This window comes from Crocuta crocuta, unplaced genomic scaffold (assembly GCF_008692635.1).
Source record: "Crocuta crocuta isolate KB4526 unplaced genomic scaffold, BGI_CrCroc_1.0 scaffold351, whole genome shotgun sequence".
Lineage (NCBI taxonomy): Eukaryota > Metazoa > Chordata > Mammalia > Carnivora > Hyaenidae > Crocuta > Crocuta crocuta.
The window spans coordinates 1,257,409-1,283,810 of record NW_027530853.1 but is presented as its reverse complement, the minus strand read 5'-3'; the positions used below and the strand labels follow the sequence as shown (position 1 = coordinate 1,283,810).

The window sequence follows — 26,402 nt, the reverse complement described above, 5'->3', positions numbered from 1 at the left end:
AGGGATGGAGGAAGGGAAAAAGGGAGAGAGGAAGGGAGAGGGGAGAGGACAGATGGAGGGAGGGAGAGATGGAGTGGGGAGCTGCCCAGGAAACCAAGGAAGACTCCTCAGAGGAGGTACTATGTGAACTGAATCTGGAACGATGAGTGAGGTTTGCTAGATGTAGAAGGCAGGAGAAGGGCATTCCAGGCCAAGCAGTGTGAAGGCCTGAAAGGGCCTGGGGTGTTTGTGGATGATGAACTATTCTATTTGGTGTGACCAAAGCTTAGTGTGTAGGGCAGAGGGGCTAATATGAGGCTCAATCCCAGCATCTCCACACCATGGTCTCTGTCCTGCTCCTGAAGGGTGATTGCTGAGGGCCAAAGATACTGTTTGACCCCTGCTTCTGCCATCTGTCCAGACAAGGTGCCCCTGCTAGAAGGCACATATACAGCTGGGCCAGAGTCCAACCGTAGACGTGAGACGCACAGTTGGCTCTCTGTGTGGCAGTTGAGACAACTTCAGTGGACGTGATGATTTGCCCCACATCTGCAGCTCTCCTCTGAGTTTCCTCTTAGGGCAGTTTCATTAATTACATAGCTTCGACAAATCCATATCTCAGCCCAGATTACACTCCCAAACTCCAGTCTACAGCCCTAATTGCCTTCTGGCCATCTCCGTCTGGATGTCCCCCTGGCTTCTCCAACTAAATTTATCCAAAATTGACCTTATCAGTCAATAAATATTTGCAGAATTGAATTGAATTTTCCTGCCAAACTTCTCAAATGAGTTATCTCCTAAAAACTATCATTATTTGTGGACAACATGATTGTGTACCTAAAACACCCAAGGGAATCAACTGGGAAATCTTTAGAATTAATAAGAGTTCAGAAACCCAGTTGGATGCAAGATGAATATATAAAAATCAATAGGTTTTCTGTATTGTATAGCTAGAAAAATAAAATAATGGGAAAAAATGTTACTCGCTAGAGTGACAAAAAGTGCATAAAATGTCTGGGAACAACCTTAACAAGATGTGACTGGGACCTATATAAAGAAAAGCACAAATCCTTACCGAAAGATTAGCTGGTTTTTATTGATCACTTATAGTGTGTTCAGTACTGTCTGAGCACTTAGCAATTTAGCAGCTATTATCACATTAATCTAGAAAGCCATCCTTGAAGTGGGTGTTAATTTTAAAGATATCAAAACTAAGGCTTAATGGGTTTACATAAAGTGTCCATCGAGTATTATGTGGCAAAACTAAAATTTGCACCCAAGGTTTTTGCTTCCAAAACCCACACTTTTGACCTTTTCCTAAGCCATCTCCCCAATAAATCATAAATAAATACACAGACAAATGAAGTTGGAAGGTGTTGTCTGCGTATTATACCAAGATTAATTCATTTCACTCTTCCATTCATGCCCACAGTAGGTACTGAGTATCTATGCTGGGCAAGGACTGAACTAAGTGGTAGAGATAAAGACATGAATAGACTCTCAAGGAATCTACTGATGGAGAAGCCACATAATGACATGTCATTATGTCACCATTGGTGAAGGCAAGGATATTCATAGTGAGTGACCAGCAAGTAGAGGAAAAATACATGCTGTTGTCTTGGGGGTTCATCATGGCTTTTTTTGGAGGAAGGAAAAAGAGTCTTAAAGAACCTGTAGTCAGCTGGGTGAAGGAACTGGAGAGAGAGCAACCCAAGCACAGAGAGCTGGGTGGGCAATGAATATTTATGAATTCATTCATTCAACCAAGAACACTTCTGTAAGCATCTGCTATGTGTCAGGTATAGGTCTGGGATCTGGGGATAGAGCAGAGAACAAAATTGCACCTCTGCTCGCATGGAGATGGCATTCTAATGGGAAACGGCAGAAAATAAACAGGAAGCTATATGTCTCTGGGTGCTAATTGCTCTAGAGAAAATCAAAACAGGAACCTAGAGCATCTGTTTTGAAAGCAGGGAAGCCTGGATTATATGTTGGGTGATCTCAAGGTGATATTAGACTCCAGAGCTGAAGGAAGCCAGGGAGTGGGTCACATGACTATTGGAGGAAGACATTTCTGGACTCAAAGCTTCCAAGGTGTGTGTGTGTGATGGGCTTAAGGAAAGAACAACCTGGAGGCTGCATGGCTGATCATGGGAATGAGGCAGTGGGGCGTCCATTCAGGTAGGGCTTTGAATGGTGAGGACTATAGCTTTTATGTTGAGGGAGATGAGAAGTCAGCCAGTCTTACTAGAGAGGTCTTCCTAAAAAATATTAACAAGAAAAAGACAGGGAAGTGTTGCTGCTTGCAAACTTAACATTTTAGTCTACATGAAAAATCTAAATAGAACCAAAAGCACACAGCCAGGTAGAAAACAATATATGCAACAAATAGGACAAAAGAGTAAAATCTGGATTCTCTAAAGAGTTAGTACAAATTGATAAGAAAATAGTAAGAACTTCTAGAAGATTAAAGTACATAAAATTTAGAAACCTCTGTATGTCCAACATCATAAATTAAAAGGCCAAATTGGCCACAAATGTATATGTACATTTGTGAAGTCTAGAGGATACAAATATGGAAATCAGTAAGAAAAAATAAACACTGCAGTGGAAGATCACCCCCAGATAGTTCCTGAAGGGGGGTGTAGAATTATTAGGGTGAATTGAATGTTGAATCCAGTTATAAAGAGATGCTAAATAAAACAAGAAAGTTTTATTTTTTTTTTGCGCTGTCAAGTAGGGAAAAGCTTTTCAATAAGGTGATACACAATAAGAGTGAAGATGGCTTGAGATAGGCAATCGTAGACATGGCTGTTGAGAATGGAAGTGGAGTATATTTTCTAAAAAGTACTTGGGCGATCCAGAGTCAGAGCATCACAAATGGTCATAGCCTTTGACCCAGTAACCTGCACTTGTGGAAATCTGTCACAGGGAAGTCCTCCAAAAACAAATGCATGGAGAACGACCTGAAGTGTTTAATTCTCCAGGATTGTGTTTGGGCCTGAAATGGGTCTTGGCTGTGTCTGGAAGCCACACTGACTGGAGAGAGGCATGGCTGAACGAAGACAACCCATCCTGCGTACAGAGAAAGAGATGCCAAGTGCCCTCAGGTTAAAGTCTGTAGCAGCCTTCTTGTCCACTGGTCACTAGAAGTGAAGAACAAAGAATACAAAAACACTCATTTGAAAAGATACAAGGACCCCTATGTTCATTGCAGCATTATTTACGACAACTGAGATACAGAAGCAATCCAAGGGTCCATGGTTAGATGAATGGATAAAGAAGATGTGGTACATAAAGAAATGGAATAGTTCTCAGCCAAGAAAAAGAGTGACATCTTGCCATTTGCAACACGTGGATGGAGCTCGAGGGTATAATGCTAAGTGGGATAAGTCAGTCAGAGAAGGACAAATACCATATGATCTCACACATACGTGGAATTTAGGAAACAGAACAAACAAAAAAAGAGACAAACAAAAAGAACCGATTCTTAAGTGCAGAGAACAAACTTGACGGTGAGTAGAGGGGAGGTGGGTGGGGGAATGGGTGAAATAGGTGATGGGGATCAAGGAGTGCACATATTATGATGAGCTCTGAGTAATGTATAGAATTGTTGAATCACTATATTGTGCGCCTGAAACTAATAGAACACTGTGTGTTAACTACAGCGGAATTAAAAAATAATAAAACATTTTTTAAAAGGTAAAGAGCAGGTAGCCCTTTTCTTGGAAGAAATTCAGCATTTTGTAGGCATGAAAGGACATTGGACCCATTTGGCATGGACTCCCCACTGTATCAGTGTTTCAATCTGGAGTGGCTGCTCTCTGGGTTATAGCTTTCTCAACTCACTGACAAACATCTGATTTCAGGGCGACTGCCCAATGAGTCAGGCTTCTAGCACTATCTGCCTCCAACAGTGCCTGCCACAGAGGTCAGCCAGCCTAATGTGGACAATACCACCACCCCCAACCTCAAAACCAAAGCTGGATGCAGTTACCGCATAAGTGAACATTTGTTCTGGGACTCTGGCCATGGAAAGGCATTTTCCACTGCACTGACCACCATTCATTCTGTCACCAGACCTTACTAAGTGTCCAGGTCTTATTTATAATAGAGGAACAAAATCGAGAAACAATTTAAATGTCTGACACTGGGAGAATGGTTGAGTAAATTCAGTTTAACCATGGACTGGAATGTTGTGTGTCCATTTAAAATGCTGTTTATGAACAGATTGAATATCTTGGGGGAAAAGCTCATGTTATAATGTTTACTGAATTGTTGCAAAAGAAAACTGAGATATGACCTGAATGGCCATCAAGAGGGGAGTGGTTGAATAAATTGAGATACATCCATGCTGTGGAATATTACACCTTTATATAAAAAATAAGTTAGATATGCATCTACTGACCTGGAAGATATCCCTGATGTTTTGTTAAGTGAGAAAGCACATTGCAGAGAAATGAGCTAAACCAGGATCTCATTTTTAAACAATAAAAATTCTCCCAGAATATATCCATTTGTTTGCACGAGTGTGGAGGAGGTTGGAAAGGGACATATACCTGCCTGGTCACTTTAGATTGGGTGGAAGGGAGAGAGATGGGAGATCAGTTTTTCTTTATATGTCTTTGTGTTATGTATATGGGTATCTATGCATATTACAAATGCACCTTGCCTTTTGTAATTTGAGACAAGAAAAATTTACTGAGAAAAGAGCATACAAAATTATATACACAGTAGTAGCTCTACAATGTGAAATATGTATGGAAAAATCTAGAAAAAAATGAACATATTCAACAGCAGTTGCCTTTGGGAGGAAAGTGAGGTTATAATGCTTTCTCTTTTTTATCCTTGCCTGTATTTCCCAAATTTTCTTCAATGAGCAAAATGTATAAATTATTGTTTAAAATATAAAGGCTTCCACCTTTTCACTAGTCAATCTTCCCTTTACTTGCTATGGTCTGGCCTCTGTCCACCTTGCCTTCCACCCCTTGCCTTTGTTGAAATTCACGTATCCATTCAGCACATCCTTATTGTATTCTGGGGATACGGCAGGGATCAGGACAAAGCTCCCACTCTCTTGCGATCTACTTCCGGAGTGACCATTCAGACATCAGACTGTCATCTGAGCCCAAGACCGTCATCTGAGCCTGTCTGTGGTGCTCAACACATTGAGTTACCTTTGCCTGTGTGGAACTGCCCTCTGGTTCTCTTCCTGCCATTCTGCCTGCCCCCCACTCTATCACGTTTCTTGGCCCTGTGCGTGGAAAGTGTTCCCAGGGGCTTTGTTCTGAGCCCCTTCACTTCTTTTTCCATAGCAGGAGTACTGTTTATACCCAGATTCTGAATCAGAAATGGTAGATCTGTGCAGGTCTGAGCTGAGGCAGCAGCCCAGGATGCTGGGGAGGGTGGTAAACGTTGGTATCAGTGGTTGTCCAGGACATGGATGAGAGTGGCCTTTGAGGTGTGGCATCTGTGGAGCGTACACTCTAGATGCACTCTGTGCGGCCCCCACGTGGGTGTACTTGCTTATGTCTGGTCTAAGATCTGGGCCCCATGGCTCATCACAGGGTCTAACCTAGAGGAACGAACGAACGAATACATGAATGGGTGAATGACATAATACAATGACATCACCAGGTTTTGGAAACATGAGTAGATATGGTGCCTGTTAGCAACGAGGGGGGGCGGGGTTAGAGGAGTGAATTAGGGGGTTCCTTTGAGGTTTTATTTCATTATTATTGTAGCTGAGTATTTTTCTGGTTTCTGGGCCACTTATGTCTTCTTTTGTAAACTAATTTGCTCAAGACTGTCCAGTTTTTCAATTATAATGCTTGTTGTTTCCTTATTGATTTGCAATAGTCCTTTGTATATTAAGGCTATTACTTTTGTGCCTAACATTCTTGTATCCCTTTCTCTTTTGTTTATATTTTTCACATGCACATACTTTTTGCATAAAACTATCAAGCTGGTAGTTTCCCACAGCTTTTCTGTTTGGAAAATCAGTGAGTTACTTATTTGCCTTTTTTTTTCCCTAATTGTTTTTTGGCTTGATTTTGTTTTTACTTCTCTTTTCTCCATCTGGAATTTGTTTTAGTAGATGGTGTGAGTTGAGGAGGTAGCATTTCTTTTCCCAGTTAAGTCGGTGAACACACAAAATGCTTTTCTTTTCTCATTGATTTTTTAATGTTGTCCTATAGGATTTTCAGTTTTTATGGCCATTCTGGCAATACTGTTTCCTCTTCTGCCTCTCCCCTCTTAGACTGCTGCCCCACTATTTTCAGGAGCATCATTAGGTGATTCTGGTTAGTATCTTGCCAAAGGAAAATAGTGCATTCACTGCCTTTTCAAAAGAAATGCATTGTCTGTGGCCATCTATTTTTCCAGTTAAACTTAGCTATCATTTTACCAAATTTAAAACAGGTCATTGGGCTTTTGGTCAGAATTGCATTAAACTTGTAAATTAACTTTTCAATAACTTTTCAAAAGGTTAATATTCTAAATTAACCTTTCAGTCGTTAGTCTTTCCGCTCAAGATGACGTTATGTCTCTTCAATTACTCCATTTTTTAAATCCCTCTCTAAAAGTTATTTTCAGACAGTGTCTGCACATTTCTTACCAAGTTTATTTCTGTGTAGTATGTGCATTTTGTAGTTATTATAAGGAGGAACTTTTTTCTTCATATTTTTATCTGTCACTGGCATATGGAAATGGTATTGATTTTGTAAACTTACTTTGCATTTGGCTTCTTTGCCAAGTTTTTTTTATTAGTTCTAATAGCTTTATAATTGATTTTTTTTCGTTTTCGAGTATACTAAAATATCATTTGCAAATCAGTTTTTTTCTGGCTCCTGTGTGTGTGTGTGTGTGTGTGAGAGTGTGTGTGTGTCACATGAGTTAGCTCTTCCAATAAGCCATGAAACCTCACAGGTGAGAGTAGCATTTCTGTCTCATTCCTGATCTTAATCAGGTATTTTACCAAAAGTATGAATGTAGGTTATTGTTCTAAAATGGATGCTTTGTCATGATAAGGAAATCTTTTTTTCTAGTTCCAAATGCTTCTTTTAATCAGGGTTATATGTCTAATTTTATTAAATGCCCATTTAGCATTTATTCAGAAGACTTTAGCTTTTTTTCCTCTTGTTAATGGGATACTTTGTGTTAAGAGATTTCTCAATATTAAAGTCATTTCAGAGATTAACTGTCCTTTGTCAGCTAATCCCTGAAGTGGGCTTAAAAAAATTAGTCTTGAGTTCAATTATCAGCATCATGGTTAAGGAGGTTGGTCTCAAGCGGCGGCTCACGTGTGAATCCCATCTGTGAATAATCATGTGACTTGGGCTCCATTCCTTAGTATCTCTTTGCCTTAGTTTTTCATTTGTTCAATGGAGATAATATTAATAGTATCCACCTTACAGGGTGGTTATGAATCTTAAACAACTCAATATATGTAAAGTTCTTAGAAGAGTGTCTAACCAAACATTCACTAAATAGAAGCCATATATTAAATTATTGGGAATTTACCATGTGCGTGGTACTGAGCTTGGGGTGTGGATTCAGAGATGGGAAAACTCACATATGGTCTGTCTTCTCATGGAGCTTACAGCCTGGCAAGAAGACAGATACTTATGAAATAATCACGTGGAAGTATGGAAATTTGCTTCTATGATAATTGCTATCAAGGAGAGGTTATGGTGTCATGAGAAGATGTAATAAGAGTGTTGAGCTAGTTAAGGAGAGACACTGGACTGAGATCTGAAAGGTAAATATGCCCAGAAGGTAGGGAAGAGTATTCTAGGAAGAGAGAAGAGCATATGCAAAGGTCCTGTGGCTCTGCAGGAAGATAGCATGGCTGGTACAGAGGACTGAGAGGGTGGGGTTTGACTGGACAGCTAGTGGACACTGGGTCTATGAGGTCACTAAGAGCCAGACCATGCAGTGACCCTCCCAAGTCTACAAGTGATGTTTCCTTATTGAATAGCAATGAGGAGCCATGGAAGATTTGGTGTAGGTCAGGGGGAAGGGGAAGTAACCAGATCAGATGTCTGTTTTGAATAAGACACCCCTGGCTGGAGTGTTGGCAAAGACCAGATTAAACACGGTGGACCAATTAGAAGGTTATTACGGTAGTCCAAGGGAGAGACTGGCATGAGTCGGGGAGAGTGGAGGGGACAGGGTAGTAGATGCCTGTGGGGTTGTGATGGAGAGGAAGGGTCAGAGGAGAGGGCAGGAGGGGGACATCACAAGTCTGAGCCTCCCAAAGGAGATGTCGGGGCCGGAGCTCAGAGGGAAGTCTGGCCTCCACTGTGAAGTTGTAGGCTGTCAGTGGGCAAATGGGGAGGTCCTCTAGACTACACACAGAGGAGAGGTCCCAACATGGACCTTGGAAAGGAGCCAGAGAAAGAGCAGGGGAGGAAGGAAGGAGCAGCTGGTGGCATGGGAGGAAGCCTGGCACCACGCTGCTCCAAGTGTGGTCCCCAGGCAGCAGCGTCCTTGTATCACCGGGGATCCAGTAAGACGAACAGCCTGTCTCCTGGAAGGGTCAGAATTCACATCTCAGGCAGGCGCCCAGGTGGTGTGCATGCACGGTGAAGTCTGAGATGCTCTGGCCCCGCAGGGGTGTTTCCAGAAGGAGAGTGTGTGTGAGCAACAGCCTTAGAGGCAGCAGAGAGAGAGAGAAGTCTGTTAAAGTGAAGACTGGAGAATATCCGCTGCACCCAGCAGTGACCTAAGCACACCTGTTTGAGTGGATCAATAGGACCTGATGGCAGAAGTGACAGAGCTGGAGGGTGAGTGGGAAGTAAGGAAATGGAGACAGAAAGTATAGACAGATTGTGTTTTCTAGAAATCTGGCAGTGAAGGGTAAGAGAGAGACGGGGCTGGAGGGAGTGCAGTGGGAATTGTTTTCTTAGGGATGGAGTCCCAAGCCCACTTAGGATGGGAAGGCTTCAGCAGAGAGGAAATGATGGAGCACGAGTAGCATATGTGAGAGAGAAGCATGGGTCAGTTTCTAAAGGGTGAAATGGGGACGGGATCCGAAGGGCACAGGGGACGATCATGTTTAGACTGTAGCAGGGGTGGTTCCTCCACCGTGGGAAGGAGGACAGCGTGGGGCAGATTGGACCAGAGGATTCCCCCTTGTGGCTTTGTTTTCAGTGCAGGGCAGGACAGACAGCAGCTCAGCAGAGGGGCTGGGAGACTCAAGAGGGTGTGGAAAATGGAGAAGGTTGCGAATTGTTGTTCCAGCATTTGATGCTCCAGAGGAGAAGCCTGCCTTCTGTCTGGTCTGGTTGCTTTTAGTTTCAACTCTCTGAGCCTTAGTCATTCCGAGGCTCAAGTGCAACAATGCACGTTTTATCACCTGCACAATGCACGATGCAGGCAAGCTCATGCTCCATCTGTCACCCATCTTCCCTCCCTCCGCGCCACGCCCGGGGTGGCTTGGGAAGTGCTTGGGAGAGTAGGTTAACATTGCTCCCATTTCTCTGGAAGCTTCTGAGAGTTCTGGCCTTACTGATCTGTGCACTTTCTCTCTCCCAGGCCAGAACTGCACATTCCAGCTGCAGGGTCCCAATGGGACAGTTGAGAGCCCAGGGTTCCCGTATGGCTACCCCAATTACGCCAACTGCACGTGGACCATCACGGCGGAGGACCAGCACAGGATCCAGCTCGTGTTCCAGTCCTTTGCCCTGGAGGAGGACTTTGACGTCCTGTCAGTGTTTGACGGCCCGCCCCAGCCAGAGAACCTGCGAACCAGGTACCCGCGGCCACCGGGTGGGCCCTGAGAGCCAAGCTCACTTGCCAGCAAAGACCTCTGCTCTTATGGGGTCTGCCCTCAATTCTTAGGCTTTCTTTACATTTCCAGAGCCATTTCTCCAGATTGAAAGTGCCCAGTAGACAAGCCTGATGGGTCATGTACTTGGGAAGATAAGACAGAAGACGCAAAGCGTTACAGAGAAATTCGAGTCTATTGAGACTGATTTTGCACGGATTGGTGTGTTTGTGTGTATATCTATTGATGTATATTCTTTGCACGCATGGAAATCTGTTTTGTCCCCTTAGACCCAGCAGATATGTGTTGCAGGCTGATAGTAACTATATCTCTTATCATTGGAATTGACCTTGCGTTTGCATGGCCTTGACCATGGGTGTAGAATAGGGAGTTTGGGGCAAAATTCCCACTCTCTCAAACCTCATCCTGGTTATTGGAAGAGAAAACTATGGAGAGCACTTTCCTGCCCCGCCCCACCCCGCGCCCCCCGCTGCATCCCTGAGCTGGCTTCCAAGAGGGAGAGTTCACATCAAGGAGGGAGATGGGAAGGGAGGTTACTGCTTGTGCAGACAGGGCAGGCTTGTCTGGGACGAAAGTCAAGGCCCAAGAGTCCTAGCTCCCCAGGTTTTGCTGATCTGGTGGTCTGCCATGCTCTGTGGCATGGTTCTGCCAGCCAGGCTCTGGGTTCCCTAGGGAGCCAAAGGGTCAGTGGTTTACCAGCCAAGCCATGGGGAACTCGGGGTGCTAATGAATGGAACAGTAATGATTGGTTTCTTGGCAAGTGCTTTAACTCTCAAGGTTTTGTTTAAAGATGCTTCTGTGCCCTCAGCTTGCGAGCTCCTGGAGCAAGGTCACAAACAACATTTATAGGGTAGCACCAGCCCTCTTCTCTCCCACCCTCTGCCCTCTCAGGGCAGTGCAAAGGTGAGGCTGCCAAGCCTGCAGCAGGAGTGGGGGCAGCTGGGGCCCCTCTGATTGGTAGTTCCTCCTGGACAAACCTGGGCTTATCCATCTTGCCTTGACATACAGCAGCTTCAGCACACAGTAGGTCTTCATTGAAAATTCGGGGAAGAGACTGGAGTCCTCTTCATTTATTCATTCCACAAATATTTCAAGAGCACCTCTTATATTCCAGACACTGGCCTGGGTGCGAGGGATGCAGCAGTGAGCAAATCTAAATCTACATGCTAATGGAGGAGACAGGCATGGACATGAATATGTGAGTTTAGAGTTCAGAGACACTGGGGCTAGAGATAAAAAATTGGGAAACTCGGGGCATAACACCATGACACTGGACAAGGTTACAAGGGAGTGAGGCCTCACCGTCAGATGCTGAGCTCAGGGGACACCATTTGCAGACACCTGTGTCTACTTTTGATGAATGTTGAATGGCCTTGAAAGATAGAAAGGCTAATGGGGGCTTGGTCCGAGTGTGGACACCTGAAGGCAGACTCCACTTCTGCCAGCTGGAGACTACCTGGCTTACCTTCCACTCACGTCCACACGGATGTGGTCAAACCTCTGTTTTCTGACGTTGGGTTTGCTCACCCTGAGAGTGAAGGGCAGAAGACCCACTGGAGGTGGGGGATTGCTCTGGCCCGGAAGGGCGGGGAGGTGATGCTGGTAGTGGGGAGGCCCTGGACATGTGTCCGGCCCCAACATAGTCCTCTCTGGCCGACCAGCCACGTTTGAGGGGGAGGCTCCCGGGTTTGCACCCTCACCACGTCATCCCTCCTTGGGTTCTTCTTTCCCATCACCTTCCCGATCTGCTCATCGCAGTTCATTTCAGTAGCCGGGGGCATGCAGGCTTGGCAGAGGGGAAGGGCTGGAAAGAGTGCTGTGCCTCTTAGGGGCCCCGCAGCCAGAGGACCTCTCCCCTTGGAGGACAGTAAGAGGGGAAGTAATCCCAGAGGGCAGCCCTAATGGCAGGAAAGAGTGGAATGTGCACTTCTGGAAGGTTTTGGAATGGATCTCCTTTGGGGGTGGGGTGGGGGTGGGAGTGGGAGGACAGCAAGTGTGTGTTTGGTGGGGATCTTGGCTCCTCGTCCATTGTTTTCATGATTTTGCATGGTTATCAGGTTTTTCTCTTATTCATGAATCAGTTTCCATATGTATGTTTATCCAGGAAATCATCCATTTTATGGAGATTGTCAAGGGTCTCAGCCTAGGTCCACACACGGTTTCCCGTCTCGACTGTGTCTGGAAGCACACCTTCTTTCTTGCCTCTGCTCCTATGTGTTTGTGTTTTCTTTCTTTTTACTCAATTAGTCTTGTCAGAAGTTTGCCTATTTTATTGTTTTTTTTTTTTAACATTCCACCTGTAGGGCTATCAATTTTATTCTTTCTCTGTTCTCTAATTCATTGCTGCCTTTATCTTTATTCATTTGTTTTCTCCTTCTTACCTTAGGCTAATGTTGCTCTTTTGCTGATTTCACGAATTGAATTAGTTTCATTATTTCTTGTTTGATAATAAAAACATTAAGAGACATTTTCCCCTAAGTATAACTTTGACCATATCCCATAAATTTTGATGGATAGTCGTTAATTTAAGAAGAGTCTCTAATTGTGGTTTTGTGCCTACTTTGACTCTGGGTGTTTTTTCCCCTCAGATTTCCCCGTAATATTTTTTATACTTATAACATCATTATCTAGTTGTATTGCATTATGATCAGATGATGATTTCTTTTTTAAAAAAATTTTTTTAATGCTTTATTTATTTCTGAGAGACAGAGTGAGCAGGGGAGGGTTGCAGAGAGAGGGAGATACAGAGTTTGAAACAGGCTCCAGGCTCTGAGCTAGCTGTCAGCACAGAGCCCAATGCAGGGCTCGAACCCATGCACCGTGAGATCATGACCTGGGCGGAAGTTGGTCACTTAACCGACTGAGCCACTCAGGCACCCTCAGATGATGGTTTCTACTTAGGACAATTTGTTGACTTTTTCCCCCACAGCACAAGATCATTTTTTTCCTAAGTGTTGTATGAGTATTTGAAAGAACATATGTGAAAAATTCATGTTATTAACATTATGCAGTGTTTTTTCTAATTTCTTATTGTCTGAATGGTGTTTTTCAAGGATAAGCAATGCATTGTTTTCACGTTTTTGCCATTGTTCTTGTCAATTTCCCCTTTTATTTCTAAGTTTTTACTTTATATACTTTGGTAAAATTATACTTTATATATTTTGGTATGTATTACTCTTCAGCATGTATATTTAAACATTAGATCTGAAAGTGAATTTGATTTTTTAAATATAAAAGTTATCTTTATTCCTCCAATTTTTTGTCTTAAATTCTACTTTGATGCTAATACAATCCCCTTCATTTTCTTTTTAGGTTTGCATTTATTGGGTCCCCCTCTTTCCCAATTCGGCTGTTTTTAATATTTCTGCCATTGTTTTAGGTCTATCTCTTAGTACATAATGTCGTTGGATTCTTATTTTGAAACCTTTACTAAGAGTCTTTATTCTTTAATGGGAAAGCTTAATCTACTCACCGTTTTTTTTGGTGATAACCTGTGTGTCTGCTCTAGTTTAATACTTCATGCTTTTTGGTTTTAAGTTTTCTTACTATGATTTCCTTTCCTCTATTTTCTCTTTGTAAACGTTTTTCTTAAGTTTATTTATTTATTTTGAGAGAGATCAAGAGTGCTTGAGGAAGTGGGGGGAGGGGCAGAGAGAGAGAGAGAGAGAGAATCCTAAGCAGGCCCTGTGCTGTTAGCACGAAGCCAGATGTGGGGCTCAATCCCATGAACCATGAAATCATAACGTGAGCTGAAACCAAGCATCTGACATGTAACTGGCTGAGACACTCAGGTGCCCCATTCTTTTCTCTACTTTCAAGTGCAAGTTTTCTTTGCCTTTTCTGTGATTTTGATTCAACTAGTGGTTGAATTGCTTCTTGAGAACACATTTTAAGGTGTATTTCTCTGTCAACATCTTGTCTGGCCAGGCATTTTATTTAATTGAGTCTTACTGGCATGACATCTTGTAGAAATTCCTTAGTGTCTGTAGCAGGTAGATACCTGCCTCCCTTCCCTACTTTCTAGAATGGACATTTATATTGGCTTCTTGTAATATACCTTTGATTATTTCCATGAGAACTTAGGGGAGTAGATTAAAGGAGAGTTTAACATGTTGGCTTGGCTTGAACAGGAAATTTCCCTCTTGAACTAGAAATTTCATTTGTATTCATTTGGATGCTGTTGTTTTCAAAAATTTTTTTTTAATGTTTATTTATTTTTGAGAGAGAGAGAGACTGAGCATGGGCAGGGGAGAGGCAGAGGGAGAGAGCAAGACACAGAATCCAAAGCAAGCTCCAGACTCTGAGCTGTCAGCACAGAGCCTAATGTGGGGCTTGAACCCACAAACCACAAGATCATGACCTGAGCTGAAGTCGGATACTTAACCGACTGAGCCACCCAGGCACCCTGAATTATTTTTTATTTTATTTTATTTTGGATTACTCACTGCTAATATATAGAAATACAACTGGTTTTTGTATGTTGGTCTTATGTCCCATGACCTTGCTGAACTTATTGATAGTTCTGATGCTATTTTATATCTGCGAATAAATATTTTAGTTTTTCTTTTACTATCTAGATGTCTTTTATTTATTTATTTTTTGCTTCATTGCTCTGGATAAGATCTTACAGTACAATCTTGACTAGAAGTAGTAAGACTGGACATCCTTGCCTTGCTTCTGACCTTAAAACATTCAGTCTTTCACTGTTAAATGTGATGTTAGCTATAGGTGTGTACTAGATGCCCTTCAAAGTGAAGGTGTTTTTGTAAAGTTTATTTATTTATTTTGAGAGAGAGAGAAACAGAGAGAGAGAGAGAGAGAGAGCAGGGGAGGGACAGAGAGAGGGAGAGAGAGAACTCAAGCAGGGTCTGTGCTGTCAGCACAGAACCCAGTATGTGGCTTGAACCCATGAACCATGAGATCATAACCTGAGCCGAAATCAAGAGTCAGACGCTTAACTGACTGAGCCACCCAGGCACCCCCAAATGAAGGTTTTAAGCAGAAGATTTTGGCACAGTCTGGCTGCACTGGGGAAAATACACTGGATTAGGGGCCAGGCTGGTAGACTGCCAGGCCAGGCAGGAGACAGTGGTGGCCTGAGCTAGATCAGTGAAGAGAAGACATCGTGGCTCTGTATGATGTTAATGGAAAGGCATTGTCATTGTCCCTGAAGTTAGGGCGGATTTATAAGGACCTGTGGAGTGGAAATAAGAAGAAAGAGGTAGAGGATGAGTCCACAGTATCCGGCTTGGAAGCGGAAAACAAGAGAGATCAATGTGCAGTGAATTCCAGTCTCCAGGAAAACATGTTCTCATGGCACAGCAGAGTCTTTTCTGTACTGACATTTTAATTTATTCATCTAGTGCACGTTGTCTTTCTGTGAAACAGTAGAGTACAGTGGGGGCAAGCCTTAATTTATACGCAGGTAGGTTCTGTGTTTATTAATGCTGTGATCTGTGCAAGGTTTGGCTTCTCGGAGCCTGACCTATAAAGTGGAAGTCACACTGCCCATCTTACAGGGTGGGTGTATGTCAGCCACCTGTTGCAGATCCCTTAGTGCTCCATCAGCATTATTTGCATCCTTCCCTGCCCGGGTCCTAGGAAGTCGGACTGCTCTTGAGGGCTTTGGTGGCTGTCCTGACATTTCATCGGTGGCCCAGTCACTAGACTTTTTAGATCACAGGACGCAGGTGTGGAGCACAGACACTGAAGAAGGAAATGGGCTCAGGGCAGTCGCTCACTGAATCACTGAGCATGTTGGACCACCAGGAAGCCTCTAGCAGGTTTCTTTCTGCCTGTGTAGCTCATGGTTTTCTGCGTTCACTGTCTAAAACTTGACAGGCTTAAGTTTTCCAGGTCTGCTGTGTATGCATTTTTTAACGCATCTCTCTTTTCTTCTCTTACTCCAACACCGATCTTTTTCACTCTATGTGTGCATTCTGGCAAAAGGCTGAAGAGTCATCTCCTCACCCCAACCCCCAACCCCCTTTAAACTCACCTTTCTCCAGCTGCTTGTTCATGGGTTGTGTTATGAGCAATAAGCTTCCTTCCTGGTTAGAGACTAAGCTCCATGAGGCTGCAAGTCAAGCCTCCCATCATGCTTTGCTGTGTCAGAGTCATGCAGTGAAGTGATGGTGGAAGACATGAGCTTGAGTTGTAGGTGTTCCTTAGCCTCTGGGCATCCACCACTCACTTTGACTCTTCACCTCAGCATCCACATCTATGAAATGGGTATATCAATATCTGCTTCATAGGTCAGTTGGTGAGGGTTAAATTAAATAATGTATGTAAATCACTTTGAGTTGTGATAAGATATAAACAAAAGGAGGGACGCTGGGTGGCTCAGTCCTTTAAGCGTTCGACTTCAGCTCAGGTCATGATCTCATAGTTGGTGAGTTTGAGCCCCGCATCAGGCTCTGTGCTGACAGCTCAGAGCCTAGAGCCTGCTTCCGATACTGTGTCTCCCTCTCTCTGCTCCTCCCCCACTTATGCTCTGGCTCTGGCTCTCTCTCTCTCTCAAAAATAAATGCTGAGAACAAACTGAGGGCTGATGGGGGTGGGGGAGAGGGGAAGGGGAGTGATGGGCATGGAGGAGGGCACTTGTTGGGATGAGCACTGGGTGTTATATGTAAACCAACTTGACAATAAACTATTTAAGGAAAAAAAACTTAAAAATTTATAAAAAAAATAAACAAAAGGAATACTTGTATAGTTGTAGCAGAAAATCAGAAAACACCATTAAGCAAAAAGACACACAAACCTTCCCCTCCCCCCAGTAAATGTACAAGTCATGTGGTGGAGCAGTGGTTCTCAACCCCCAGGGGACATCTGGCGATGTCTGGAGACATTTTTGGGTGTCACAACTGGAGAGGGGGCTATGGCATCTGGTGGGTCAAGGTCAAGGGATGCTGCTAAACATCCTGCCATGCCTAGGACAGCCCCCAGGATAAATGCCAGGAGCGCTGAGGTTGAGAAATCCTGATGCAGGCAATGGAGGAGTTAAGGCCTTTGGCGTCAGACATACTTAGATTCAATCCGATTTCAATGTCAGGAACATTGGACAAGTGAAACAACTCATCTGAGCCAGAGCCTCAGTTTCCTTCCCTGCAAAATGGGGAGCTCTCAGTGGTGTTTTGTGCCAACAGCTGCACCTGGCATTGTTAATGAAGAGGTGCCAGTCGACACACTGCGCATGGCTCGTTCTATATGCAGATGCCATTCATCTCCCAGCGACTCCCTTTCTGTACCAGGAGTTCAGAGCCATCTTCTTGAAAGCATCTCACATTTCATCTAGAGCTATTCACAAGCAGCAACATCCCAGGGTGCCAGGAGGCAGCGTCTGGCTGCTTGAAATTAAATTTACAATAGAAGCTGATCAGATTCTTCTCATAATGGATCAGGGTGGGAAGCGAGAGTAGAAGCTGGTCTTGAAAGCCAGAGAGCCTGTAGGAGTTTGGAAATTAGCAAGAAAAGAACAAAGAACCTTCCAGATAATGCAGTGTCAGCTCTGCCCGGATGAATTACTGCAACAATCCCCACATCTCTGCTTTGGCACAATTAGATGGCCTTTCCATGCTGGCAAACACCCTATTGCATTGCGGTTTTAATGTGGGATGAAGTTTTCTAATGAAACGCGAGCAGACGTAATCTACGGAGACACTGCTAATAAACAGCGTCACTGTATACTGGAGGGTTTACAGAGCGCTGGTGATGACTGCACCAGTTAAGCACAGCTAAGCATCCCTTAATTTAGACATTTGGGCTCAAGTTATGGGAAACACTACAACTCGTTCCCTCAATTACTGGCAATACGCATTCTGTCATCTGCCTAAGGTGGAAATGCAATTTAAGTCATTCTGGGCTGGTTGCAGATTTCACTCAACTGGCGTTAGACACCTGTTTGGAAGTTGTAAAAAATCCACAAATTTGCCAGATTTACTGTCTTCTTATAAATATGTATCACAGCAGAGGCCCCTGAAGGACTTGTCTTGTTTGGATTCCTGAAAAAGAGTTCCTTGCACATCAGTAGGGCTGTCCTTGGAGAGTCTTCTCCCCAGAGTGCCTTGAGAATGTGCTCTCCTGTGTGGGAGGCGGCTGGAAGGGCCCCTGGGGAGGAGGGAGCCTCCTTTCTGTGCCTGACTGAAATTGGGGGAGGATGCTGGAAAGGGGAAAGAAGAAATGGTGACGCTGAACACCTCTCATGGGCCAGCCGCCATGCAAGACGCACTCATTCATTCCATTTATTCAACATTTATGGAATGCCTACCAGCAACGCCAACTGTTGGGGATATAGCAGTTCACAACACAGCCTCTGCTTCCAAGGAGCCTCCAGTCTCTTTAGGGAGACAGAATAAAACAGAGGCAATGCTAGTCCTGGATGCTACATGCCCTGACCGGGGAAGCTGACAGCCTCGAGGGAGCTCTTTGTAGATGCTGATCTATTGGCCTGGAATGTTCTCCCTCGATCTGCCCCTTTGCTTAGTTATTGGTTACTGGTTCTTCAAACCTCATCTCACTTGTCAATTTTTCACTCAGAGACTCCCCGGAGACACCCCGACTCCTCAACCTGGTCAGATCTGCCTATGATTACCCTCCTCAGATTACTGTGTATCCCTCCTTCATGGTTTACATGTGCATATGTGTGAGTATTTGATTTATGCCCATCTCCCACAGGACTGTACACTCCTTGACTGCAGAGGCTGTTTCTATTTTATTCTCCATTGTATACCCAGGGCCTGGCCTATAGAAGGTGCTCAACAATATTCAGGGAATGAATAAATGAATGCTTTCTGGAGGAAGGGCATGGAGCGTGGGATGGGGACAGTGTTTCGAACTAAGAGAATAGTATGTGTAGAGGTCCAGGTAAAACCAAGAGAGGGCGAGATGCAGGCTGACGGTGGGTTCATCCTGGGGGCGCTGTAGTGCAGAGCTGGGGTGTGGCCAGGCCAGATCACCAGGGCCCTATATGCTGTGCTGGGGAACTTGTCACATATTTTTAGGGAAGCGGGGACACCCAGAAAGGATTTAAACAGGGATTTCATGCGTTATCTAATCATTCAGCAGCACCCCTGTGAAATGAGCGTGTTCATTTTTCCTGCATGAGTTAGGTAAGCATCTGAAGTCTCTAAGCTACCAGGGGGTTGAAGGAGGAGTGGACCATGGGTCTCTTGGAGCCAGAAAGAAATGAGGCATTTCCCCCCCACACCAAAATGCTTTCTTAGTATATTGGATGTATTTCATTTCCTTTTAAAAAATTCATTCCATTCTCCTTTTTAAAGCAGTTTCTTTAAAATAGTGAAAGTAATAAGTGCTCACTACTTTGGAAAAGTCAAGCATTCCAGTGGTGTATAAAGTAAAAAAAGGTAAATGCCTCCTTTCCCAGGCCCTGTCCCAGACTTACTCCCAGGAGGTAACCCCTGTTAACAGTTTGGTAGGTGTCCAATTTCTTTTTAAATAAAGATTCATTAAACTGCCCGTGAGGCTTATTGGGACATCCATCAGCCCTTTAAAAATTGTTCTGATGAATTAAGTGTAAACTAATTAGAAACATGGATTCAATTACCCTCGAAACACACAAGGGCTTAATAATTAATAGGAAGAGGGCTTGAGGCCAAAGGCATTATGGATTTTATCAAACCCCTAACATCTGAAAAGTAAATATGTTTGATTCACCCTAAATGCTGGCAGATTTGCCATCCGGAGGCAAACCTGTTGGTAGAACCTTTGTATTTAACCAGGAAAGTTAATCTGTGATTAATAAGGAAACAGCTGAAGTGTGTGGAGGCCAAGGCTGGCCAGATATTGCTGGGGAGGGCTGCCTGGGACAGGGCAGCCTGTCTTTCTGGGTTACTGGAATCATCTTTGCTCATGATCTCTCACCAGGCATGCTTTGGGGGTCCACTAAAGTGTCCGGTGAGTTTGCCGACCATTTTTAGGGATCCAGGGTATCTGGGGAGCAATACTAGGCCAAGAAACACTGCAGGATTTGGGGGGGGGGGAACATTCCATTTATCCCCTTGGGACTATGAGCTGTGCCGCCTTTGATGGAATTGGAGGAGAGCCAGGGGGTTGGAATAAATATTTACCTGTTGTGCCGGGTGCTTTATGTGCTCTATCTCACTTACTCTGCAATCTCCCCAGAGGTAAGACTTAATACCTCCATTTTTATTGCTAAGGAAACTGAGTCTCAAAGAGGCTACATGCCTTGGGGTGACTGTGTTCAAAGTCCTAGATGTGCTTGACAGCCAAGTTCACACAGGTCCACACAACTACACCAGGGTTGAAAGGGGTTGTGGAAGTGGGGGAAGCAGGGTCTGCCTGGCTTGTGGCTCAGGAAATCAACTGCAGTGACCCATGGGGCAGCCATGTGCTCCATCACCTAATGCCAAAGGGTGGGTTTGGGCAGACATGGTGGGGGGAGGGGTTGGCAGCAGGTGATGTATAAGCCAGGTGGGCAGCAGTGTCGGGGTCCTGAGCAATCTTTCCATTCACAGTAGGACCCTGTGGTTCAAGGTCAAAGTCAGTTTTTGTGGCAAAGCTTCACCTAGCTTGTTCGCCAAGTCTGCTATTTAATAGCAGCCAATATTTAAGGCCCCGTGGAGCATGAATCTCTTGCCAAAAGGCTGTGCTACTTCACTGCTCCTCAAGACTGGTTCTGCCCTCAGTGATACCAGGAGGTGATCAAAGATGTGGCCTTGCCCCAGAATGGAGTTGGCCACCCCTTGATCCTCATCTGCCCCTTTCTTGCAAGTGGTGGCTGTCAGGGGTGTTGCTGAGTTAGGAAAGTGCCCCCTGGTTTATCCTCAACTCTTATTTCCTGAACCTCTAAGGCAATAGAAACCACTGTGCAAGGACCCTAGTAACCCAGGATACTGTCCTCAGGGTAGAGGCAAGTTTGGACACGTAATTCTAGCCTTTACTCTGTTCATCAGTAGCAATGGTACCCTAAGAAACCACCTCCCAAGTACTGAGTTCCTTGGTCCCTTGGAATTAAAATAAATATAAAAGAAAACTGATCGTCAGCTTTTAAATGAACCCAAAGCCAAGCTATTGTTTCCTGGTATGGGTCTGAGCTGCCACAGGATGTGGTGCCCAGAGCCAGGTGTGAGACCAGGAGACCGGGTTCCATCCAGCTTGGTTCTTGGCTTGCTTGTGATCTTCACCAAGTCTGTCCCTTCTCGGGCCCAGCAGCATCTTCCTGACTTATCAGTCGAAGGTGTAAATCCAGATAAACTCCAGAACTTCTTCCTGCTCTGAAATTGTGTGATTGAGGGATGCTGGAAATGTCTGGAGAGGGACTATAAAATACTCCCAATCTTCTTGGATTATGTCTGCCCTACTCAGGTACTGCTCTGGGCTCTCTGAGCAGTTCCACCATTTGTCATTGGCATCAGGGTTTTTTTTTTTTTCCCCATGGCCTGCTAAGCAGTGTGGCAGAGAAGGCTCACTGTCCACCATTGTTCTTGTTCTCTTTCCACGGTACAGAGTTGTCTGTGCTAAGCAGTTGCGTAGCCAGGGACAGTGTTTCCCAGCCTCCGCTGCTTCCAGGTGCACCTGTGTGGCTTTGTGGTCAACAGAAAGTGGATAGAACTAACATATATCCCTCCCAGGCCTGGCCCAGGAAAGCTCCCCTGCGATCTTGTGTTCCTTCCTCTTCTCTGGAGACAGGAGTTGCCCGCATGACTATATGAAGTGGGACCCACCACCAGCTACCGACTGAGAAACAAACTTGTATACAAGCTTAGCTCTCTGGGAGTCCAAGGTTGATCTGTCACTGTAGCCAGTGTGTTCTGAGCCATTGCAACCTCTGAGTCTAGGCATTAAGGAATTTACTTTAGAACCTAGAGGTAGGTGAGGACAGAATCCGTGAGCCTTCCAAAATTGACATTTGGTCTTGTTTGTTTTTGGGGAGAGGAAGCTCCTAGACAATCTGGCCTCTGTGCCTCAAAGTTAGGCCATGGGTGCAGAGTTGAGATATTTTTTAAAGCCATCTTTACGCGCTCCTGACTTTTGCTGGATTCTTCTTGGCACAACGTGGCTCTGGTTGTAGCCCTTATCTCTGTCCCATCTCCTGGGGTCCCAGCTGAGAACACGTTGTGGTGTGGTGGTCAGAAGAGGGGCTTTGGAGCCAGCCTGCCTGGATTCATGTCCTTGCTCTGCCTCTTACAAGCTGTGGGATATTGAGGAAATCACCCCTCTCTGAGTCTCTGTGTCTATGCCCACAAAGTTGGGATTCTAGCAGCACCTACCTTGTAGCGAAGCTGTGAATATTCAAGTACCCTACAAGGTATAAGACGCTGGGCCTGTGGTGAGCACTCAGTGGATGTTTGTTGTCTTGTCATTATTGTGCTCAGAAGCTCACATCTTCCAGCCACCTCCAGGGCCCACCCGCACCCCCATTACCTCTTGCCGTGGTTATCACAGCAGCCTCCTGCCTGCTCTCCTTGCTAATGCTTTTGGTGTTTTCAGTCCATCCTTAATACTGGAGCTACAAGCACTCTCCACAATAGCTAAAACATGGAAAGAGCCTAAGTGTCCATCACCAGATGAATGGATCAAGAAGATGTGGTTTGTCTATACCATGGAATACTACATGGCAATGAGAAACAATGAAATCTGGCCATGTGTAGCAACATGGATGGACCTTGAGGGTGTTATGCTGAGCGAAATAAGTCAGGCAGAGNAATGCTTTTGGTGTTTTCAGTCCATCCTTAATACTGGAGCTACAAGGATCTTTTATTTTTATTTATATTATTATTTCATTACTATTATTTATTTACTTATTTATTTTTATCTATTTTTTTAGTACATTATTTTGTATTTCAGAAGTTGATGGGTGATGACTCTCCTCCTCCACACCACATAAGTAATAATGTACGCAGGTCAGAAGTTGTAGGAATAATGCAATAAAGTAGAAGGAAAAGCACCCAGCACTCAAATGTTACTATTATATTTATTTATTTTTATTTTTAAAGAATAATCCTTTAGCAAAAATATATAGAAAGAAATAGTTTTAGATTTACACAATAGTTGTGAAGATGGTACAGAGAGTTCTTGTATATGGCTCACTGAGATTCCCTTATTGTTAATATCTCACATTTGTGTGGTACATTTGTGATAATGAATGAACCAAAAGTGATTTATTATTATTAACTTAAGCCCATATTTTATTTATATTTCCTTAGTTTTTAAAAAAATTTTTATGTCTTTATTTTATTTTGAGAGACAGAGACAGAGAGCGAGCAAGGGAGGGGCAGAGAGAGAGGGAGACACAGAATCTGAAGCAGGCTTCAGGCTCTGAGCTGTCAGCACAGAGCCCAATGCGGGGCTCAAACCCACGGGCTGTGAGATCATGACCTGAGCCGAAGCCAGACGCTTAACCGACTGAGCCACCCAGACACCCCTATTTTTCCTTAGTTTTTACCTAATGTCCTTTTTCTGTTCCAGGATCTCACCTAAGTCACTTTAGGTCCTTAGGTCTCCGTAGGGTCCTTTTGGCTGTGACAGTTTCTCCAACTCTCCTTGTTTTGGATGATGGGCAGTTTTGGGGAGTACTGGTCAGGCCTTGTGTAGAATGGCCTTCAGTTGGGATTTCTCTGATGTTTTTCTCATGATTAAACTGGGGGCCTGTGTCACTGAAAGACCATGTTTTCATCACATCCCATCACATCAAGGGTACCTACAATCAACATGACTTGTCCCTGTTGTTGTTGACCTTGATCACCTGGCTGAAGTCCTGTATGGTAACTTCTTCACTCCAAAGTTACTTCCCTGGGGCGACTGGGTGGCTCAGTCAGTTGGGCATTTGATTCTTGGCTTCAGGTCAGCTCACGATCTCACAGTTTGTGAGTTCGAGCCCTGCACTCAGTACAGGGCCTGCTTGGGATTCTCTCTCATCCTCTCTCTCTGCCCCTCCCTCCCCCAAAATAAATAAATAAACTTAAAAACAAAATAAAGTTACTCCCCTCTCCATACTGTTCTTTTGGAAAGAAGTCACTGTGTGTATTCCACACCTAAGGAGGAGAGGGTTGTGCTTCATCTTGAGGGCAAAGTGTCTGCATAAACTGAAATTCTTCTGCACAAGAGATCTGTCTATTCTCTTCCACTTATTAATGTATTTATATCAGTATAGATCCATGGATAGTTATTTTGTACTCTGGATTATAATCCAATACTGGTTTATTTTGTTGCTCACATTGGTTTAGACCTGGCCATTGGGAACTCCCCTAGTTTAAAGGCTCCTCCTGTCTCCTTTGACATTTCCCATCATCGTCAGTTTTTGTTACTGATGTTGGTGGTGATGCTGTTTCATCAATGCTCTTTGGAGAAATGAGCTCATGTCCCTTTGATTGGAAAATGGTATTAGAAGCTCTGGCTCTGCGTGTGCTCATTGCTCTTGGGCAATCACTGCTTCCAGACCCTCTTCACCTACAGAATGAAGAACTCTCTGTGTATACATAAACCCACACATATACACCTATCTATAAATATTTTTATGTGTATCCGTCTGTGTCTCTGTTAAGCTGAACATGAGTTCATGCTGATATCTCCAACTCTAACCCAGTACCACCTGGATCATTCTAGCTTCCTTCTCTTGCTTATCTGGAACCTCCTACTCCAACAGTGAGACACCTGGCTGCCACCACCTGCCATGCATTTATTGAATTGTTCAGTTGTGGGATGTGTGAATCGTGGTACCAGAACTGGTAACCTGTACCCCCGTGGGAAACGACTTTTTCAAACTAGAGCACAGTGGTTACACTCAGTTCCTTTTTGCCTTCAGGTTCACAGATTTCATTTGTCTTGAAAGTTACTTAGGTTAGCGCTATGAAGAAAATACACATCAGGGGGTGCCTGGGTGACTCAGTCGGTTCATCATTAGACTCTTATCTCGGCTCAGGTTTGTGGGTTCAGGCCCCGCATTGGGCTCTGTGCTGACAGTGTGGAGCCTGCTTGGGATTCTGTCTCTCTCTCTCTGCCCCTCCCCTGCTTGTTCTCTCTCTCTCTTTTTCTCTCACTCTCAAAATAAATAAATAAAGCTTAAAAATTTTTAAAAGAAAATATACATCAGGGCAATAGAGTGAAGGGTAAGGGGTGAGATTTTAATAGAGTGGCCAAAGAAGCCATGTCACTAAAAAGGTGACTTGTGTAGAAATCTGGAGCAAAGTGAGTTTGGCGTCTCCACCAATCTTCAGGTGGCTCTGGGCCACCTGTTTCATTGGACTGTGTGTCTTCCATGTGCTTCTTTCTCGGGGCCCAGCAGGTTTCATTAAGGAAATTCAAGGGAGAGGAAGCATATTTATCAGAAACTTCAGGTGATGTGAAAGACACTCGGGCTCACAGATGGCACCTGTCTTTCAAGACCTGCTGATGACCAGGGTCTCCAGGGAACAGTGAGAAAAGCAATGAAGGCAATGGAGAGTGGTCTGGCTGGTGAAGTGAGAAAAGCGGTTTTCGACCTCATGATGCCCCTGAGCATTGTGGAGGCTGGCAATGCCGTGTCTTCCATCCCAGCCAAAGAAGCAAGTGTCTGCACGAGGTTTCTATCGGCCAGCTCCTCTGCAACCGGCAAGGTCTTTCTCTATACCTTCCGGGCTCCATCTTTCCCCATCCACTTTGTCCCTTTCAATAAGCCCTGGAAGCCTCATTAGGAAGGAAGTCTACACATTTGGCTCCAGCTTCCCAGTTTGTTTATTTTATTCCTAAAGGCTCTCAACTAGTGGCTTTGTGATGTCCTGGCCGGTCAGTAGAGGCACATCCACCCTCTGTCTTCTTCAGCACGCTACAGCCACCTGTCACAGACAAGGTGGGTGTTAGACGTCTATAAACCCTACAAAGGAAAGGGGAGAGGTGACACCTTCCGGCTGCATTAGTTCAGCTGTATTTCAGTCATAGCAGGAATTCATCGCTGTCCCTAGATGAACTCAGAAAACTAGAAAGCTGTCAGGGCCCTTGGTAAGTGGGGGAGTTGAAGACAGGAAGAGTCCCTGCAGACCAAGGCAGGTGTGGAAATATCCACCAGCTGCAAAGCCCCGCCCTCTGAGCGCTCAGTGCCGCTCCTCCCCGCTCTGTGGGATCGCTTAAGCTTCTCAAACACATTGTGTTATTTGCTTTCCCCAGTAATCCAGTACCGGCCTTTTCTTTGGTCCTTGTTTGACGAGGAGAAAGCTGAAATTCCACATGGTGAATCAATGGTGAATAATAATAAAAGGTGGCCGAGTTCTCAGTGTTTTCTACCTGCTCTGATAGTGCCTTTCAGCCATGTAGACAGAGGGTCCAGTGAGGGACAGGGGAGGGGCAACCTGGACACAGAGCCATTGATCCTAAAGGACATGGAGGGATAAGACGGAACCTTCCAGAGACAGGATTCCTCTTCCACAGTCCACCCCTGCCTCTATATTGAAATTTGCCTCCGCTTGCACTTGGGCAAAAAGGAGAGGAGCATGAAGTAATTGTCTTCCCTCTGCTGTGCTCTTCCTTCAACGCTGAACTAGGTAAAGACCTCGACATGGCGAAGGCTTTGCAGAACCCCGAAGGAGTGGGTTCCTTCTATTTTGGAGTACATAGAAGAGTAAAGATTTTCTTTAATTAGATAGTGCCGGATAGATTTAATTAAAGCTTCAAACCTGCAATT

The 26,402-nt window shown here is 44.5% G+C and overlaps 1 protein-coding gene across 1 annotated transcript in view; it reads left to right on the top strand.

The window, feature by feature from the left end:
* Window positions 1-7,963: 7,963 nt before the first annotated feature.
* The window catches only part of CSMD2 (CUB and Sushi multiple domains 2), a 543,202-nt gene continuing 524,763 nt past the window's right edge, over window positions 7,964-26,402 (top strand). Inside the window, 3 exon segments of the mRNA XM_077769466.1 lie at window positions 7,964-8,093; window positions 8,594-8,765; window positions 9,517-9,733. Coding sequence (XP_077625592.1) covers window positions 8,741-8,765; window positions 9,517-9,733 — 242 coding nt within the window. The 5' untranslated portion in view covers window positions 7,964-8,093; window positions 8,594-8,740.